At 42.0% G+C, this 20,011-nt stretch overlaps 1 protein-coding gene across 1 annotated transcript; it reads left to right on the plus strand.

Annotated features, from left to right (window-relative positions):
• Positions 1–1,050: 1,050 nt before the first annotated feature.
• Positions 1,051–19,328, plus strand: LOC112217555 (activin receptor type-1B). The gene is made up of 9 exons (XM_024377912.2): positions 1,051–1,221; positions 15,522–15,767; positions 16,105–16,371; positions 16,614–16,844; positions 17,005–17,172; positions 17,575–17,731; positions 17,834–17,958; positions 18,222–18,352; positions 18,689–19,328. Exons 1-9 carry the CDS (start codon positions 1,131–1,133, stop codon positions 18,812–18,814), a joined length of 1,542 nt encoding a protein of 513 aa, XP_024233680.1. The 5' UTR covers positions 1,051–1,130; the 3' UTR covers positions 18,815–19,328.
• Positions 19,329–20,011: the final 683 nt, after the last annotated feature.

The following is a 20,011-nucleotide window of genomic DNA, read 5'->3' on the forward strand; positions in this document are numbered from 1 at the left end:
ATCTATTATTACCCATGGCCCTTCTAGGTAAGAGATCATTATTAAATATGTTTAAGTTATTGATAAGACTGAACTAGATCTATGATAATTCAATAATCAATATTGTGTAGCACCTTCAACCAGACTGATAAATAAATACAGAAATATTAAACAGAAGGCATTTGAACCCAGTCTGGCATTAAGAGAATATTAATTTGGGAGACAGGCCTATACACAATCTATAAACACATGATCTCTATGATTTCTATTTGACACATAGAAGCAAAATATTTATATAATTTAATTATATTATACAATTTAATGAATTCCTAGTAGTTCATTCACTTCAGTCGAAATGAAACGTTAGCTGAATTAAAATGTCGGTTACACTACTAGCTCATCACTGGGAATAAATATTTTTTTCTGTCAAATTGCAGTTACCTTGCCTGCTAGATCAGTCAACTAAAGAGTAGGCAGTTTCTGATCTCATTGCTTTTTCAACTTGGAGAAAAAGCACAACACAGACAACAGCTGCCACTGTTCATCTCTCCTGTGCTGGTCCTTATACGCCAGCCTTTCAGAAGCTTTGCCTTCACACAGGTGGTGTCTGCGCGGTCCTAAATCCATTCTGCACACAAACCTACCAGACCGCTCTGAGGCGTCCGCATGGTCCTAAAGTACCCCCCATAATGTATCACAAGTGAAATGATAGGGCACACAAAAATGCAATTTCATGTGGGGGGCCCATGTCCCCCGTTCCCGTCCCCAGTGAAAGTTGCGCCCACCGTCCCCCATGGGTATCATAGAGATCATGTAAGGTTATATTATGTGTGTGGTACATGGTGTATAGCTACATGGTGTATAGCTACAAGGTTAAAGGCATATTCAATATGTAAACCACCTGATTTTAAAAGTTTACGTTTTAAGCCTTGACCAGATAATACAAGCCTTACATTGTGTTTTCTAGAGGGCCTACCAACTTTATTTTATCGACATACTTCAATAATAAGAACTAGTTAGCCGTTACTCCCCTTTAATTAAATCCTCCACTCACCCCCTTCAACGTGTCTGTCTGTCTGTCTGTTGTCTGACTGGAGCTGTGTGTTTTTGTCCGCTCCGCTGTCAATACCACACTACTAGCCCAAATATTAATGCAATGCAATGGGAATATAGCGATCATGGCTAAGAATCTAATTTGGTTAATTATTCTCGTCCTGGTTTGCATATTTGGAATTTATGATGGTAAGTGTAATGTTTTTCCGATTAAGTTTTTATTGCCGCCTGTGTATTTACTTGCTCTGTTTGTGAATGGAATTTACATTGCTTAGTAATAGCACAACATGGCGCACGGATTTGGTATAAAGCAAGTCGAGTTAGCTAATTGAACCTGATTGTTTACGGCTAATAGTATTGCAATAGAGATGAAAATAAGAGAATCAGCTAGCTAGCTAGCTACCTACACTGTTTGACGTTATGTTTAAATATGCTTTATAGCTAGCTAACTAACTGCTTGAGAATATCATAACGTTAGTTCTCTGGCCAGCTAGAAGCTAATTGGATAGATACTTGGATCGCGTTAGTAAACATCTCAGACATAGCACAGTTTTTAGGATTTGGGATGAACAGCCAAGGTTGTCTACCAAGGACCTTCCACCATTCCTTGATACAATTCACAAGAATCCAAAAAGCAGTGGTTTAACAAATTGCCTTGAGTCATCTAATCAAAGTTTAATTAATTTGCTGTATTCTCAAAAACGAATATGGAAATATTAGTTTATTTATTTATCATAAACTACCTCATAATATTCAATATCAAAGCATGTAAATGTGCTCACTCAGATTCCTCATCAAGTAAGGTATGAGTTCCTTATTCCCAAATTTGATTTTATGTTTTTGTCGTCATTTCCTGTGAAAATCTGTTTTTTTAGCCGTTTATTTTGGTGTGTGAACTGTAAACTCTGCAAACAAGATAGCAAGTGTCGTGGTTTTAAAGTGCAGCCCTAAACGCTTTTGCTGAGACTACAACACAATGGTTTAGCAAGCTGGTGTCTGAGGCTGACCTATTTAGCTTCGAAGAGCTGGAGTACATTGCGAAACGGGCCATTGTGTGTTGTTCTACCAATCAGCCTGAGTTAGTTTATCATTACTGGATAACATATACATTTATGAAAAGCATAAATGAGTAAACAGAACTCGGCCTCAGTTCTCTCTCTCCATGGCCTTTAGCGTGTTTCGTACATGTAGAGAGAAGAGGCTTCAAGGTCTATAGACACTCAGTCCTAGTCTCTTTAAAAAAGCCCTTGATCGTGAACTCCTAATGTTTGAATAACATGGATGATATGGTTGGGCGCTTGTGGCTTCAAAAGAGTGTCCAACAGTGTAAATACAGATTGCATGTATATGGACCTTTTTCTCTGGGCAGGGCAGGGGGCTTGGTTGTATCCATGTGTGGAGATTAAAAATGCCCAAACAATGGAGTAATGGAGATTTTCCAGTTTGTTATCTAATCTACTGGAATGAATGGTGATAATAGCCTGGACTAAATTATCACAGCTTCTCTTTACAACTGTGATTTATTGTGAAAGTCTCAGCCTATTTAAACTTTTTTTTAAATTCTGTTTCTTTCTGTGGGCCTATTTGATTGCTCTTCTCAACTTTTGTCACTTAGCCTAATATACCCATTTAAACATGTCCTTTTCTATAGCTTTATCTGTTGAGTCTGCAAAGTTAAGTAACTAACTTTAGGATGATCTAGTTTACCATTATGAGTTGGATAAACCCATTGTTGATGTGATCAATGACATTAGGCATATTTTTCTCTATGCCTTCTCTGGAAAATAATTTAACTCTGTGGAAGGTTATGCCCCATACACATCGTGATGTATTTCATTATGCTATACGTCATCTTCACACAATCTCATTCGCTACTACTGGACAGAGAGCATAGGGTTTCACAACAAGACAAGATGGAGGAGAGCCTATTTTCTTGTCAGAGATCGCATTTATTTTGGGACATTGCAAAATATGACCTTTAAATTCAAGACAGAAGAAACATTGTTTCAGGTGATAATAAAACATGTATAAAATGTTTTGTTTAGTTAGTTTTTCCTCAACTTGTTTATCTAATTTTCTAGCAAGTCAAGCTAGTTTACAGAGTAGCTAGCTAGCTAGCTAGCTAAAGAGCTGCAAGACTAGAGGTGTGTTTGTAAATTCAATCTGGAGTGCCAGAGTGCGCACAGGGCGTTTGTAAATTCAGAGGTTGACAGTTCGTAAATTCAGAACATTTCGCTGTTGGAGCGTTCAGAGTGCACACTGGACGCTCTGGCCGAGAAGTAGGTTTGATCCGCGTTCTGACCTCACAACGGCATTAAAGCACTCAAGCTAACGTTGTCAGTTTGTAAATAGCCAATCTGGCAACGCTCTGAATTTACGAACGACCAGAGTGCACTCTTTGTCACTCCAAAGTGAATTTACAAACGCACCCTAGCTTGCTAGCAGAGCTGGTTAGGCTGTTTTCATGTTATCCAGAGCATTGTTGGTTGTAACTTTGCTGCTGGAAACAATTTTAATTAAGCTTTTTTTTTCAGATGTTTACTCACACCGGCCATATTCAATGGGTGTTGAGCGTTCGTAAATTCATCAGTTATTCTGCGCTCTGGCACACTCAGACGAGAGTGCTCTGAAATCCGAGTAGATAGCCAGAGTGAATTTACGAACGAACCCTAGGTTGAAGATACTGTCGCTAGCGACCTCAACCTAATAATCATCATCAAAAACAAATGTAATTACCATCACAAACTAAAACGTGAGGCAACAGTCATATAATGTGTATTATTTAACTTTACTATTCCAATAGGCCTATCCATTCCTATAAGTGAGTACTAATTATTTAAATTCATTGCCTAAAACCACATTTTCATCTTGTTCTGTGGTTTGGTAACTTCCTGTTCTATTGACAGACTCTGGCGACACTAAATACGATGCAAAGTTTGGAAACATTTTAAGTATATGGCATCCATTTCGCCACGGAGACTTACTGCAAGGGGGAGCTGTGATACCACTCCAATAATCTTTTTTTTTTTTAAATCACCGTCTAGCAGGAACAGTGGTCAGAACCTGGTAATTTCAGAATGTAGGATTGGATATAAACCTAACAATGTCAATTACTAATTCCTCTGAATAAGGGGAAAAATTCACTAGGAATAAATACTAGAAACAATACTCCAAGCCGCAGCTCCATACTGATTGGTGTGGGTGGCTTTTGACCATTTATTTGGAATCCCCATGTCTTATCCATTAACCAGTTTTCCATCCAACATTTCTTTAGCCAGTAAAGTACATGTCGGATAAAAAATGTATGACTGGCCTAATGGTAAACTTTCCAAATGTCGACAAAACAAAATACAGTAGACAGGATGAGGTATTTTTGTGTCAATAAAATTAATTATGAGAGAAATGTCGGTGGAAAAGCTTTTATGCTCAAATATTGAAATAATAACAATCATATCGAAATAAAATTGGGGGCATGCAAAAAATGTGTGGACCTACCACTACAACTTGTTGGAAATGGATGCAGTTTATTAGGCTGCAGATGAAACTCTGGGCTAGAGCACATGTGCCAATACCAGAGTGGGCACACTCACTTTATAACAAAACAATTTTTTGGTGAGAAAACCATGAAAATGCGATGGAAACCCATTTAACCGCAAAAGGTATTTATGTGCACTGGGTCATCACGCAAAGCCTTTTATCCTCAAGTCAATTTGATGGAAACGCATTTCTGGTGGGAAACTTTCACGTGAAAATCTGTCACCAATTTGATGGAAACCTAGCTATTGTTAAAAATGCTTTGGGTCCAAATCAGATATTATGTACAATATTTATTAAATGTTATGAGTCCTATAATTTCAAATGACCAATTTGGGTCCAATCAATTATCTTAATTCCTCAGATCAAGTTATACTTCAACAAAATAATGTTGCAGGAATGCTAATCTTATCTGTTTCTAACTACAGAAACAATTTCAGAACAATCTGAAATGGAGGGGCCTCCTGAGTGGCGCAGTGGTTTATCAAATCAAATTTATTTGTCACATACACATGGTTAGCAGATGTTAATGCGAGTGTAGCGAAATGCTTGTGCTTCTAGTTCCGAAAATGCAGTAATAACCAATGAGTAATCTAACCTAACAATTCCAAAACTACTACCTTATACACACAAGTGTAAAGGGATAAAGAATATGTACATAAAGATATATGAATGAGTGATGGTATAGAACGGTATAGGCAAGATGCAGGAGATGGTATATACAGTATATAGTACAGTATATACATATGAGATTAGTAATGTAGGGCATGTAAACAAAGTGGCATAGTTTAAAGTGGCTAGTGATACATGTATTACATAAAGATGCAGTAGATGATATAGAGTACAGTATATACATATACATATGAAATGAGTAATGTAGGGTATGTAAACATTATATTAAGTAGCATTGTTTAAAGTGGCTAGTGATATATTTTACATCAATTTCCATCCATTCTAATTATTAAAGTATCTGGAGTTGAGTCAGTGTGTTGGCAGCAGCCACTCAATGTTAGTGGTGGCTGTTTAACAGTCTGATGGCCTTGAGATAGAAGCTGTTTTTCAGTCTCTCGGTCCCTGCTTTGATGCACCTGTACTGACCTCGCCTTCTGGATGATAGCGGGGTGAACAGGCAGTGGCTCGGGTGGTTGTTGTCCTTGATGATCTTTATGGCCTTCCTGTGACATCGGGTGGTGTAGGTGTCCTGGAGGGCAGGTAGTTTGCCCCCAGTGATGCGTTGTGCAGACCTCACTACCCTCTGGAGAGCCTTATGGTTGTGGGCGGAGCAGTTGCCGTACCAGGCAGTGATACAGCCCGACAGGATGCTCTCGATTGTGCATCTGTAGAAGTTTGTGAGTGCTTTTGGTGACAAGCCAAATTTCTTCAGCCTCCTGAGGTTGAAGAGGCGCTGCTGCGCCTTCTTCACGATGCTGTCTGTGTGGGTGGACCAATTCAGTTTGTCTGTGATGTGTACGCCGAGGAACTTAAAACTTACTACCCTCTCCACTACTGTCCCATCGATGTGGATAGGGGGGTGTTCCCTCTGCTGTTTCCTGAAGTCCACAATCATCTCTTTTAGTTTTGTTGACGTTGAGTGTGAGGTTATTTTCCTGACACCACACTCCGAGGGCCCTCACCTCCTCCCTGTAGGCCGTCTCGTCGTTGTTGGTAATCAAGCCTACCACTGAGTTGGAGGCGTGTTTGGCCACGCAGTCGTGGGTGAACAGGGAGTACAGGAGAGGGCTCAGAACGCACCCTTGTGGGGCCCCAGTGTTGAGGATCAGCGGGGTGGAGATGTTGTTACCTACCCTCACCACCTGGGGGCGACCCGTCAGGAAGTCCAGTACCCAGTTGCACAGGGCGGGGTCGAGACCCAGGGTCTCGAGCTTGATGAAGAGTTTGGAGGGTACTATGGTGTTTAAGGCAATGCAGCACTTGAGGTGTCACTACAGACCTGCATTCGATCCCTGGCTATGTCACTGCCGGCCGTGACCAGAAGACCGGTAAGGCGGCTCACAATTGGCCCTGCGTCGTCTGGGTTAGGGGAGCTGGACAATGTTTCCTCCAACAAATTAACGCTGTGTCGGAGGAAACACCGTGCACCTGGCGACCTTGGTTAGCGTGCACTGCACCCGGCCCGTCACAGGAGTCGCTGGTGCACTGGTGCTCCTAAATATTCAGGTGCATATTTGCGTAAAATGGTCACACTGTAGAGCCATGCTTTCAGAGCCTTCCTTTCATATCCATAATTATGAATTTCTGTGTATTACAGATCAGAGACCCATGATGGAATTCGTTACTGCAATTCTGTTACCGGGTGTAAATCCACTTCACTTAGCGTGTAGTTCAATAAACCAAAATATTTTTTTTTTCAAACTCAAGGTGTCTTGTCATTCAGATGTAGGATGTTGATCACTCTTTTGTTTCTGAGAATGTTCCTGCCCCAGCAAGAAATGCAAAATTGTAGTGTATTCAAGGTTTAAAAAGTTTATAGTTTATAATTTCCACTTTAAAATGTCAGACTTGATTTGCTATAATGAACAATGTATCAACCACTACATGATTATTTTCCAGGTGTAACAAACTGGCTGAAATGAAGATCCTACATCTGTAGCTGACACCCTATTCTTTCTGCCGACATCTTTGAATCTTAATTCGGAGCAGATAGGCCTATTTTAACAGTTTTCATGTGGTCGCATAAAAAAACAGAGGCCAATTTTACTGAAATTATGTCACCAAACTTTGCATCTGCACAGTTCTTCCAGTAAAAGTGTTGTAAAATGTTCAGTGTAAATTGTTTAAAGTAGTCAATGTAGTCATTAAAAGTAGTCAACAGAGTTGTATTTCTTTGTTTGCCATACATTTAAAGTGAAGTGTCCTTAGGCTACATCACAATATACAAAGCAATACAATGTGCACAGTTAGCCTTTTTTCTCCTTCTCTCTACTGTACCCTTTTTCTCCTCTCTCCCTCCCCCACTCCCTTCACACAGCCCTGTCGCCAAACAATACCTGTACTGTGCTTGACTTTAGTAACACGCCAAACCCCTGCTTTTAACACAACCATGCTCCTCAAGTGTTTGCCCTGCCACACTATTTCTTCGACAGTCTTGAGCATCACAGCATTCTCTAAAAACGGAGAAAAAAAACACATTGCTGTTGAAAACATTTCCTCTCACTCACTTTACTTCTACACCACCTCCTTTCTCCCAAGTAAGGCCTAGCCTGTCTGTGTAGACATTGTAAGTTGTACAGCCTATTTATTGTATATGTTTTACTATAGTGCCAGTGAATAACCTTGCCACACATTCAGCACAGGGCCACTTGACGTGTGTACTTTTGCGGTGTGTCTGTGTGTACTCAGATCTGCGCTCAGATCCTGTACAATAACTCAGATGCAGTTTGTGGTGTGTATTTGAAATCTCATCAAGGTCCTCCCATTTTATCTAAAAGACTTGCATCTAGATTTATATAAGCCATATTTCCTTTTTAAAAGTGCTTTTAACTTAATGGCAAAAAAAGATGTTGTGAAACTTTCATCAAAAATTATACAAATTCAATAACAACATAAAATAACAACCTTCTTGAGTTCATGTGTGCTGGATCATGGCATGTGTGTGCGCAAAAAAAGGTCTGTGACTGGATATCAAATGTCCAGAAGGTGCCATGGCATTGTCCAGCATTGTAATCACCCCAATGGTAAAATAATTGACAGTACCAGTCAAAAGTTCAGACACACCTACTCATTACAGGCTATTTCATTCGTTTTACTATTTTCTACATTGTAGAATAATAGTGAAGACATCAAAACTATGAAATAACACATGGAATCATGTAGTAACTGAAAAAGTGCTAAACAAATCAAAATATACTTGAGATGACTGCTTTGCACACTCTTGGCATTCTCTCAACCAGCTTCATGAGGTAGTCACCTGGAATGCATTTCAATTAACAGGTGTGCCTTGTTAAAAGTGAATTTGTGGAATTTCCTTCCTTCGAGACAATCAGTTGTTGTGACAAGGTAGGGGTGGTATACAGAAGATGGCCCTATTTGGTAAAAGACCAAGTCCATATTATGGCAAGAACAACTCAAATAAGCAAAGAGAAACAACAGTCCATCATTATTTTAAGACATGAAGGTCAGTCAATTCGGAAAGTTTTGTCAAGAGCAAAACCATCAAACGCTATGATGAAACTGTCTCTCATGAGGACCACCACAGGAAAGGAAGACCCAGAGTACCCTCTGCTGCAGAGGATAAGTTCATTAGAATTAACTGCACTTCAGACATTGCAGCCTAAATAAATTCTTCACAGAGTTTAACTAACAGACACATCTCAACATCAACTGTTCAGAAGAGACTGCGTGAATCAGGCCTTCATGGTCGATTTGCTGCAAAGAAACCACTACTAAAGGATACCAATAAGAAGAAACAGGAACAATTGACATTAGACCGGTGGAAATCTGTCCTTTGGTCTGATGAGTCCAAATGTGATATTTTTCCTTCCAACCACCATGTCTTTGTGAGATGCAGAGTTGGTGAACGGATGTCTTTCGCATGTGTGGTTCCCATCGTGAAGTATGGAGGAGGAGGTGTGACTGTGTGGGGGTGCTTTGCTGGTGACACTGATTTATTTAGAATTCAAGGCACACTTAACCAGCATGGCTACCACAGCATTCTGCAGCGATATACCCTCCCATCTGGTTTGTTTTAGTGGAACTATCATTTGTTTTTCAATAGGACAATGACCCAACACACCTCCAGGCTGTGTAAGGGCTATTTGACCAAGAAGGAGAGTGATGGAGGGCTGCATCAGATGACCTGGCCTCCACAATCACCCGACCTCAACCCAAATGAGGTTGTCCAACTCATCTCAAACAATAAGTGCTCAGCATATGTGGGAACACCTTCAAGACTGTTGGAAAAGCATACCAGGTGAAGCTGGTTGAGAGAATGTAATGAGTGCGCAAAGCTGTCATCAAGGCAAAGGGTGGCTACTTTGAAGAATCTCACATATAAAATATATTTTGATTTGTTTTTTGTTTTGTTGTTTTTAACACTTTTTGGTTACTAGATGTATTTCATGGTTTTGATGTCTTCAATCTTATTCTACATTGTAGAAAACACTAACAATAAAGAAAAACCCTTGAATGTGTAGGTGTGTCAACTTTTGACTGGTACTGTACATAGATTGCCTTTCTTATGGGTCTATTTAAAGTCATATTTAGGCTAACTCATATTTTTGCCTTTTGAAATGTACACATTGGGGTCGATTTGATGTATGAGATAACAATATATATATATATATATATATATATATATATATAATAGGCTCCACCCCTAAGCATTAATCTAGTGATATAATTTTACAGTGTGTGTGTGTAGTCTGTATGAGTCAAGGCCACAGATGTCATTAAGAAATGTTTTTTCCCTTCTGACGTGGGAATACTCCCACAGCATAGTAGCTGAAACTGAAACACCCCTCAGACACAAATGGGCAGGTGGGTGTGCACGTGTTAATTTCTAAACCACACCAAATAAAAGCCCCCAAATAAATGATTACTTCGCTCAAGCCCAGGGGAAGCTTTAAACCACAGCTGTTCTTGTGCCAAGGTTGGGAGGTGAAAGGGTTTACTTTTTTTAAAGAAAATGTAAAAAAATCCATGGCCTTTAATTTTGCATGTACGTGCCTGTTGATAAACCGCATCAGAGTAAGGAGGCTTAAAGGCAAACAGGATATTATGTGTGTGTGTGTGTGTGTGTGTGTGTGTGTGTGTGTGTGTGTGTGTGTGTGTGTGTGTGTGTGTGTGTGTGTGTGTGTGAAACAGTATGATTGAGATGTTTGACAAAGAGAGGTTACAGTGAGTGACCAACTCACGTTCCCTGGGTTTGCGATATTTGGAAAGGGAGAGGGATTCAGATAGAGGATGGGAAGGGAGGAGCTGGACAACAAGGGAGCTGGGCGAGGTAGTGAGATAAGAAAACGTAAGTCATGGGATTTGGGAAACAGCCATGTAATTACATTGAGAGGCGTGTATTCGTAAAATGCTTGCAGCATTATCTTCTACTACATGAGTCATTCAGTCATTGAAAGAGGTCTGTTTTTCCTTATCTCATTTTCTATTAGTATTATCTATAACTGTATTATCGAATCTTCTGTAGTCATGTTCAATGTTTTTTTTCCCCCTCCTCAAATTGAGACTATGCATCCTGTCTGAATTCCAAGGACACCTGTGTTAGGGAGTCCTTGGAGTATCTGAGGCCAGACTCCATTAGGCACTATAATTAGTTAGAATCCCCGAGCTGACAAGGTGAAAAATCCACCAATGTGCCCTTGAAATAGGACAAATATAAACACTCACCTAATAATAATAATAATAATTATCATAATTTATTATTATAACCAGATACAAGTTTGGGCCTCCTAGCTATTAACTATCAGGTTTTACTGTCTGTTTAAAAATGGGAACTCTTTGAACAGACCTCGCTATGGCCTTGAATTGATCGACATGGAAACGTATTTTGTTCCACCATAGCACTACATGTTCTCACCGATCTGATTTAGCATGTTTTCTAATACTAGAGTTTCTCCAGATTGTAGTCTTGCCTCAATGGTCAATCCAACATGTGAATGTAAACATGCCTCCAACCATTCTCACTGATTAAGTACTGTTTGAGAAACACACTGCCTGCTTAAGATCACTGAACCTGTGTCTAGAAAGCCAACTAGCTTTTGCTATAGAATCAGAAGACTGGGAGCCCAGATACAATAACAGAAGCACGCGCGCACACACACACACACACTTCCTGTGTATCGATCGGAGTGGGATAGTCGGGGAGGTAGGGGATGGGGTGAGTACAGTGGTGTGTTTTTTTCTTCTTTTTCTTCTTCTGCCTGGTGGCGTCTGGGTATCTTAATCAGTTATTCCCTGTCTGAGTGCTGCCTGCTTCGTGCAGAGCTCTTTCCGCTCTTTCCGCTCACTACTTTACTGTAGCTATCCATGTTTTTGAACTCTTATCTTCACAAGGTTCTAGTTGCACTTTTAATTAGGCTCCTATCAACATTAAGCCTATTAATCAATCTATTTGCAAAAGGACGAACCTTCTGGAAACCAAAAAGCTCATGTTTCCTTCATTCCTGGGAATGTGTGTTGTGTGGGAAACACAAATGCAACAGAGGGTCTGGTGTTAACATTGAAGTCATTTACAGACTATGATGGAAGAAAAAAAAAATATTGGAATTTCACACCATGTCAGCCTCTGTGCCCAAATGAAATTCAATTATCCAAAATTTCACTGAGGCAGTCACTGTCTAGACTGGGTTAATGACAGCTGCAGCTGCTCAAACAAGTCAACCCCCTCCTCTGTACAAACCACTACCACAAAAAGAAGCCCTCTCCGCAGGGGTTTAAAACACATTGAACGCCTCTTCTCTGCCTTTACTTTGTTTTTACTTCCCCTGTCCTAGTTTTCAGGAGTAGGCTGCCTGGGACTAATCCCAAACCTCCAGTACAGACCACAAACTCCTAAAAACTTTAGGGTTACCCCCTTTCGTCTTATCACCCCTCTCTGTACACAAGAAGCTGACCCGGAGGATGGCTTATCCCAACAACTACATTCTGGGTTCACTCCCCTACCCCCACTGATCTCAGCTCAGTCTGGGTTGGTCAAATTCCCTGTAATCGCCACACAAAGGGCCAATGTGATGTTGATTAAGGATTATGAAATTGTATGGGCAAAGTCCACTTCTGATTATAGTAACACTGTCAGTAGAACACCACTATTTAAAAGCAAGCTGTCTGCACTAAACAGACAGACCTTTTTGTCTTTGAACCTCACTTCCATCATGTATGTCTACCATTATAGAGCCTGTATGTTGAGAGTATCAAATTACCCAGATGTCTTTGAGCTTTCTTGTGATGTCTGCAATGTGCAATAACTTGTAAAATTGCTTCTCATTCTGTGCGTGTGTGTGTGTCATTTCTGTGATCTGGTTCACCCAAAGAGACCTCACTGCCTGCTGTGCTGACCTTGCTGTCTGACAGACCTGTGAAAATCTCTCATACTCCCCATACAGAAGTCTACTGAACTGGGTTGATATTGTGTGATTATTATCCAAAAACCTGTTTCAGGCTAGGCGTTCAAGGTGAAATAGTTACATGAGGTGCAGGTTATTAACAACAGTTTATGGCAGTGAAGGAAAGTCAGTCACAAAAGTAAGCTAGAAAATGGTAACTTACCTAAATTTTTATCACTCAAATCAGTTCTGCTCATCACTCAAATCTTTATATTTTCTCCTTAGCTAGCTAAATAAAATGAAGGCTCTGTCCTATTTAGAACGTTAGCTTGAACTAGCTAGCTAGTTATGGAACTTGTGGACAATAGGCGAATTAGGAGGAGAGGAATCATGAAAATTGGTAGCAAGCTGGCCTTTTAAAACAGAACTGTATTCTTGTGAGAGATTAGAATCCTAGAGAGGGAAAGAGGTACTCAATTTTGTATCTGCCATTATGGCATCTGTAATAGCATGGGCAACTCCATTAGAGCTATCTCCATTTTTAAAGTAGTACATTTTCTTATTCTTTTGATGTTTGGGAAAAAATGTAAAGCTAATATTTGTGATTTACCGCTACTTGCAATACTGGAGTCTTGAACCAAATCTTGTGTGTCACCAGTTGGCGGTGATATAGCTTAAAGCAATTTACAAACTAGGCAAACCAATTTGAAAGAAAAATACAATTCTCTTATCATCGGCTGATCACTCACAAGTTAGGAATCCCCACCTAGTTTACTACTTTAAAATAGTGGAAGCCCTCAATGTGAAATCAAATCAAACTTTATTTGTCACATGTGCCGAATACAACAAGTGTAGGCCTTACTGTGAAATAAAATAAAATATAATAATAAAGTAACACAATAATGAGGCGATATACAGGGGGTACCGGTACCGAGTCAATGTGGAGGCTATATACAGGGGGTACCGGTACAGAGTCAATGTGGAGGCTATATACAGGGGGTACCGGTACAGAGTCAATGTGGAGGCTATATACAGGGGGTACCGGTACAGAGTCAATGTGGAGGCTATATACAGGGGGTACCGGTACCGAGTCAGGTTAGTTGAGGTAATTTGTACATGTAGGTTGGGGTGAAGTGACTATGCATAGATAAACAGCGAGTAGCAGCAGTGTACAAAACAAATGGAGGGGGAGGTCAAGGTAATAGTCTGGTGGCCATCTGATTAATTGTTCAACAGTCTTATTATGGCTTGTGGGTAGAAGCTGTTAAGGAGCCTTTTGGTCCTAGACTTGGCGCTCCGTTACCACTTGCCATGCGGTAGCAGAGAAAACAGTCTGACTCTGACAATTTTATGGGCTTTCCTCTGACACCGGCTATTATATAGGTCCTGGATTACAGGAAGCTTGGCCCCACTGGGCCGTACGCACTACCCTCTGTAGCGCCTTACGGTCAAATGCCGAGCAGTTGCCATACTGTTTTGGTGTGTTTGGGCCATGATAGTTCTTTGGTGATGTCGACAGTAAGGAACTTTAAGACTCTCGACTCGCTCCACTACTACAGCCCCATTGATGTGAATGGGGGCCTGTTTGGCCCGCCTTTTCCTGTAGTCCACGATCAGCTCCTTAGTCTTGGTCACATTGAGGGAGAGGTTGTTGCCCTTGCACCACACTGCCAATGTCCATGCACAATCAAGTTATTTCCAAGTAGAGATCTCAATCCATCTCTGGAATGGCTATAATTGTTTCCCGGCCTGCCGCTGAACGTGTCTTTTTGAAACGGCCAGCTTTGGCACGCAGTTTGATTTACCTTTGATACTCTATTTCCAGGATGAACCACCTCTGTAGGGTAGGGGTGTTGTGCTGTCTTGTTGTACTCTTGTGATGTTAAAAACACCATTAGCTAATAGGGTCAATTTTGTGACCTTTTGGGTTAAAAACATGTTTGTCCCCATCTGGAATGGTTTCAAACAACACACTTTTCTGCATCTGCTTAGTTTTGTGAAATTATGCCATTTGGGGCATGGTAAATAATTGAAACATTTCTGAGAGGTATAGTTCAAAAGATTGTTAAAGGATCATCAAACTAAAGGGTTGTTTACCTCTTCAACGACCAGAGATTTGTACAATGTCAACTTAGTCCTAGTCCCTGCGACCTAAAATACTGAAGATGTTGAATCACTCTCTGGAGCCTTCTCTATCCTGATGGAGCATGCTACCAGCTTTATCAAAAGGAGATATATTTCTCTTTAAAATCTCGGGCTATTTTCTAATAAACTCATTGGCTATTATTTCAACATGTCTTTACAAAAAGTAGTGTTGACGTCTGTCTGATTTTTCTCCAAGAGAAAAGCTGAAATAGTTTGGTTATTCTCTGGGAAATTATGTTGTTCAGTTGGAGGAAAAATGTAATAAACACAGTGAATCTTTTTTTTTTAATGTAGTCCAATGCTTTATCTGACATGATCATAGGGAAAGTTGGTGTCAGTATAAAATAAATAGAGCCAGCACACTCAGAAGCTCCACCACAAACAACATTTTGATCCAGCAAAGATCTTCATCAGGTCATCTTTGCAGGATCGAAATGTTGTTTTGTGAACAAAGATACCTGCTGGAGCTGCTGATTTGTACGGCCTCTGTTCATTTTATACCAACTTTCTTTGGCCCTGCACCCCGCTAAAGGATGTGCGTTTGATCACGCTGGACTAAGTTGGTGCCAGGGAAATGTAATTGTCAAAGGGCCCCTGTGTGGTACTGCTGCTGTCGATGAGCGCCCTCTGCTGTATATAAACTTGCATCTCATGCAGTGGAGTGAAATTGTCATGAAATGTTTTTTATGTGGCAGTGCCAGCACAACTTCTTATGACATTACAGCTTTGAGCATGTTTTGAGTTTATCCAAACCATTATTCTAAAGTATTGAAATAATCTCTCTCTCTCTCTGTACAGCTTTGTGGTGTAACTGCACCACAGCCCAGTGTGAGAAGACTGGCTCCCAGTGTGAGACAGACGGGGCCTGCATGGCCTCCACGTCCTTCATCAATGGGCTGGAGCAGCACATCCGTATCTGCATCACCCGGGACAAGCTGGTACCCCCGGGCCAGCCCTTCTACTGCCTGAGCGCTGAGGGCCTCCTCTACACACACTGCTGCTACACTAACTACTGCAACAGCCTCGACCTCAAAGTAACCTCTGGTGAGTGTCTCGACCTCAAAGTAACCTCTGGTGAGTGTCTCGACCTCGAAGTAACCTCTGGTGAGTGTCTCGACCTCAAAGTAACCTCTGGTGAGTGTCTCGACCTCAAAGTAACCTCTGGTGAGTGTCTCGACCTCGACCATGGAATATAAGCTGTATACCGCCACACACAAGCACATGTCCCAGGTTGCACACCTCACGTTACGAACCACAGGGCTAGGATGTCTGCTACAATAGAGGACAAGGGTCTCAAAACACAGTTCAGTGAATTGTGTTATGTTCACTCATGAAATGTGAAATATGTATTTAGTCTGATTCTTTCTCTTCCCTCTCTCAGTGACGTCTCGGCCGGGCCTGGGGGGTGTTTTTGGCCCTGATGGTAAATGGGGTCCAGTGGAGCTGGTAGCAGTGGTCGCAGGGCCCGTCTGCCTGCTGTGTGTGCTGCTAATCATGGGTGTGTTCCTGTTCCAGTACCACCAGCAAGCCTACAGCCACAGGCAGAGGCTGGAGGTGGAGGACCCCTCCTGTGACCATCTCTACATGGCCAAGGACAAGACCCTGCAGGACCTCATTTATGACATGTCCACCTCTGGATCAGGCTCCGGTCAGTACAGCCACACTAGGGCTCTGATCAATTCAAGCAGTCACAAAACAGGGAAAAAAGAGATTAGTGACTGTAGCTTTAATAATGTCTTCCATAGAAGAAAACAAAATGCATAGGGGGAAATGTGGTTGATATTAGGCATGTGTCACAATGTGATTGTCTGACTGTATAGTCCTCTTTCTTTTTGCCTTGTCTCTGTGTCCCATATGCCTTGGTCTTCTTCGTCCTGTGTCTCTGTGCAGGCCTCCCTCTGTTTGTCCAGCGAACAGTGGCCAGGACCATCGTGCTGCAGGAGATTATAGGGAAAGGGCGTTTCGGGGAAGTGTGGCGTGGCCGCTGGAGAGGAGGAGACGTGGCGGTGAAGATCTTTTCGTCCAGAGAGGAACGCTCCTGGTTCCGCGAGGCTGAGATCTACCAGACCATTATGCTGCGCCACGAAAACATCCTGGGATTCATCGCCGCCGACAACAAAGGTAACAAAATACTGGCCGTCGTTCTATGACATCACAACAAATATTCCCCTTCGAAGAGCACTGCTTGTAGATTTCTGGTGTTCAGGTCAGTTTTTCGTATTAGGTGTAGGGTCTGAACATTGGTCTCTGAACGTATTGTCCAACAATCTTTCTGTCATAGATAATGGCACATGGACCCAGCTGTGGCTGGTGTCAGACTACCACGAGTACGGCTCTCTGTTTGACTACCTGAACCGTTACTCCATCACCATCGAGGGAATGATCAAACTGGCACTGTCTGCTGCCAGCGGCCTGGCACACCTGCACATGGAGATCCTGGGCACACAGGGTGAGGGTGTGCCTCTGTAAATATAGGCCATGCTTCATAGCTGGTAGGAAACGCCAGCTCTCCCATTCAGCCTGGTCAGAGTCTGGGTTATGGATCTGCCCGGTATGACTTATACAGCAGCCCCTCTAAACTTAAGCATCTCTGTTGAGTGCACTGACTCAGACCAACAGAGATGTTCCTTGATAGGTCAATTATTGATGTCATTCTGGAAGAACATTTACGTTTTTGTCTACTGTAGTATACAATGGTATATTGCAGATATCTATGATTGTTTGATTCAAAAGAATTGGACAGCATAAAACACACGTTTCACACAAACATAATGATCAGTTACATGACTTCCATTGATTGCCAGGAATGCAGTAATTGTGAGGTAGGCTCACTCTCTCGGCCCTCCTCTAGGTAAGCCTGGTATTGCCCACCGGGACCTCAAGTCTAAGAACATCCTGGTGAAGAAAAACAGTACCTGTGCCATTGCTGACCTGGGGCTGGCCGTGCGCCATGAGTCCACCACCGACACCATAGACATTGCCCCCAACCAGAGAGTGGGCACAAAGAGGTGCAAACACACACATGTCCTCAACCGTAAGAAGTACTTGGTTTCTCAACTTATAACCCTCATGCCACCCCAGCTTAATAAAACACACATTCTCTCTGTCAGGTACATGGCCCCTGAGGTTCTGGATGAGAGCATCAACATGAGGCATTTTGATTCGTTTAAGTGTGCAGACATCTACGCTCTGGGCCTGGTTTACTGGGAGATCACACGCCGCTGCAACGCTGGAGGTCAGACAGGCTCCCCCTCAGCACACTCTGGCTGGTCCCAAATGGCACCCTGTTCCCTATATAGTCAACTACCTTTGACCAGGGCCCATAGGGCTCCCTGTATAGTGCACTATTTTTGACGAGGGCCCATACGTCTCCAAGTGGTAGTGCACTATATAAGGAGAATGGTGTCAATTGGGATGCATCTCTCTATCTCACTGTAGTTAAAAGTTTAATTCACAATTTATTAGAAACCTTACCTGACCTTTGACCTCTGCCCCGAGGTATCCATGAGGAGTACCAGCTACCGTACTTTGACCTGGTGCCCTCTGACCCCTCCATAGAGGAGATGAGGAAGCTGGTGTGTGAACAGAAGCTACGGCCCAACGTGCCCAACTGGTGGCAGAGCTACGAGGTAGGGACACATGGATATGCATGTTCATTTGAGGTCAATCAAACAATCCTATTATGAAAACACAGCAGTCACTCACTAATATGAAAGTGTCACTGGTTTCTTATCAGTATTACATTGTATGCTGGTGTATTTTAAATGAAGTATGTTTATTTGGCGAGCTTGTTCTCTGGGGATGCATTGGTGGTTTCGATAAGCTTATTTATCCTTGTGCATATGACTTCCTCTAACCTCATTTTCCTCATGTTCGCTCAACTGTTGGTCCAATTTTCCTGAGCTTTATATAACACTGTACTTGATCTATCTTCCTCTTTTCTCTCTCCCTCCCCGTCCCCCAAGACCCTGCGTGTGATGGGGAAGATCATGAGGGAGTGTTGGTACGCCAACGGAGCCGCCCGCCTCACCGCCCTGCGCATCAAGAAGACCCTGTCCCAGCTGAGTGTCCAGGAGGACATCAAAGTCTGAGAGGGCCCTAGCCCAAAGACCTGAGGAGAGCACTGGGGACTCTGTCCTGCACTAAAAAATACTGAGAGAGATAGAGGGACAGTGTGTTTTCAAAGAACGCACAAGCTAACGACAGAAAATGTAAACAAACAAAAAAACATTACATGACTCTCCTGACAGTTTTTGTTTTTAAAGCCACCACCGCCTGAGTTGTGACAAACCCTACCTCGTCTATTCAGCCAAAACTAATGGCAACCCCTGTCCATCCCTTGCCCCCAACCTATCCCACCATTCTGACCCACAAACCTGTTCCTGCAGCCCCCTTCTCTGTTCTGTTCCTACTAAAATTACTGCAATTACTGATATTACTACTGCTCCCGATAATGCCCATGTTAATCTCAATGGCAGGATAAACACTGAGTGTACAAAACCATTAAGAACACCTTCCTACTATTGGGGGGAACCCCCCCACCCCTTTCCCTAAGAACAGCCTCAATTCATGTTGACTCCAATGCTTCCCACAGCTGTGTCAAGTTGGCTGGATGTCCTTTGGGTGGTTGATCAGTATTGATACACACGGGATAAACCCAGCAGCGTTGCAGTTCTTGACACACTCAAACCGGTGCACCTGGCACCTACTATCATACCTCATTCAAAGGCACTTAAATCCTTTGTCTTGCCCATTCACCCGTTGAATGGCACACATACACAATCCATGGCTCAAGGCTTAAAAATCCTTCTTTAACCTGTCTCCTCCCCTTCATCTACACTAATTGAAGTGACATCAATAAGGGATCATATCTTTCACCTGGATTCAGCTGGTCAGTCTGTCATGGAAAGACAATGTTTTGTACACTCAGTGTACACTCTGTATAAAACTGTAGTTAGAGGATGTGTGTAATTTAATTTTATACAATATTTTTTATTCGATTCACAAGTACCTATACATTTTGTATTTGTTTGCCTTTATATTGTATTGATGCTATGTTGAATCACTGATGGCAGAGGTCTGTTTTTCAATTGTTTTCTTTTGTGAGGGAGTGTGTGTATATAGGGGGAAGATGAGGTCCGTCTTTGAATACTGTATACTGATCTCTCCGTTGTATGTACATACACACTCAGAAATTGTTTTTAAAATCCATGAAGACCAAGTCTTCCTCATTTATGTGGGCATGTTATGTATCATTTATGGTAGCAGTGGTCTGTGAGTCACAGAGA

Source organism: Oncorhynchus tshawytscha, linkage group LG02 (genome assembly GCF_018296145.1).
Source record: "Oncorhynchus tshawytscha isolate Ot180627B linkage group LG02, Otsh_v2.0, whole genome shotgun sequence".
Classification (NCBI taxonomy): Eukaryota; Metazoa; Chordata; class Actinopteri; order Salmoniformes; family Salmonidae; genus Oncorhynchus; species Oncorhynchus tshawytscha.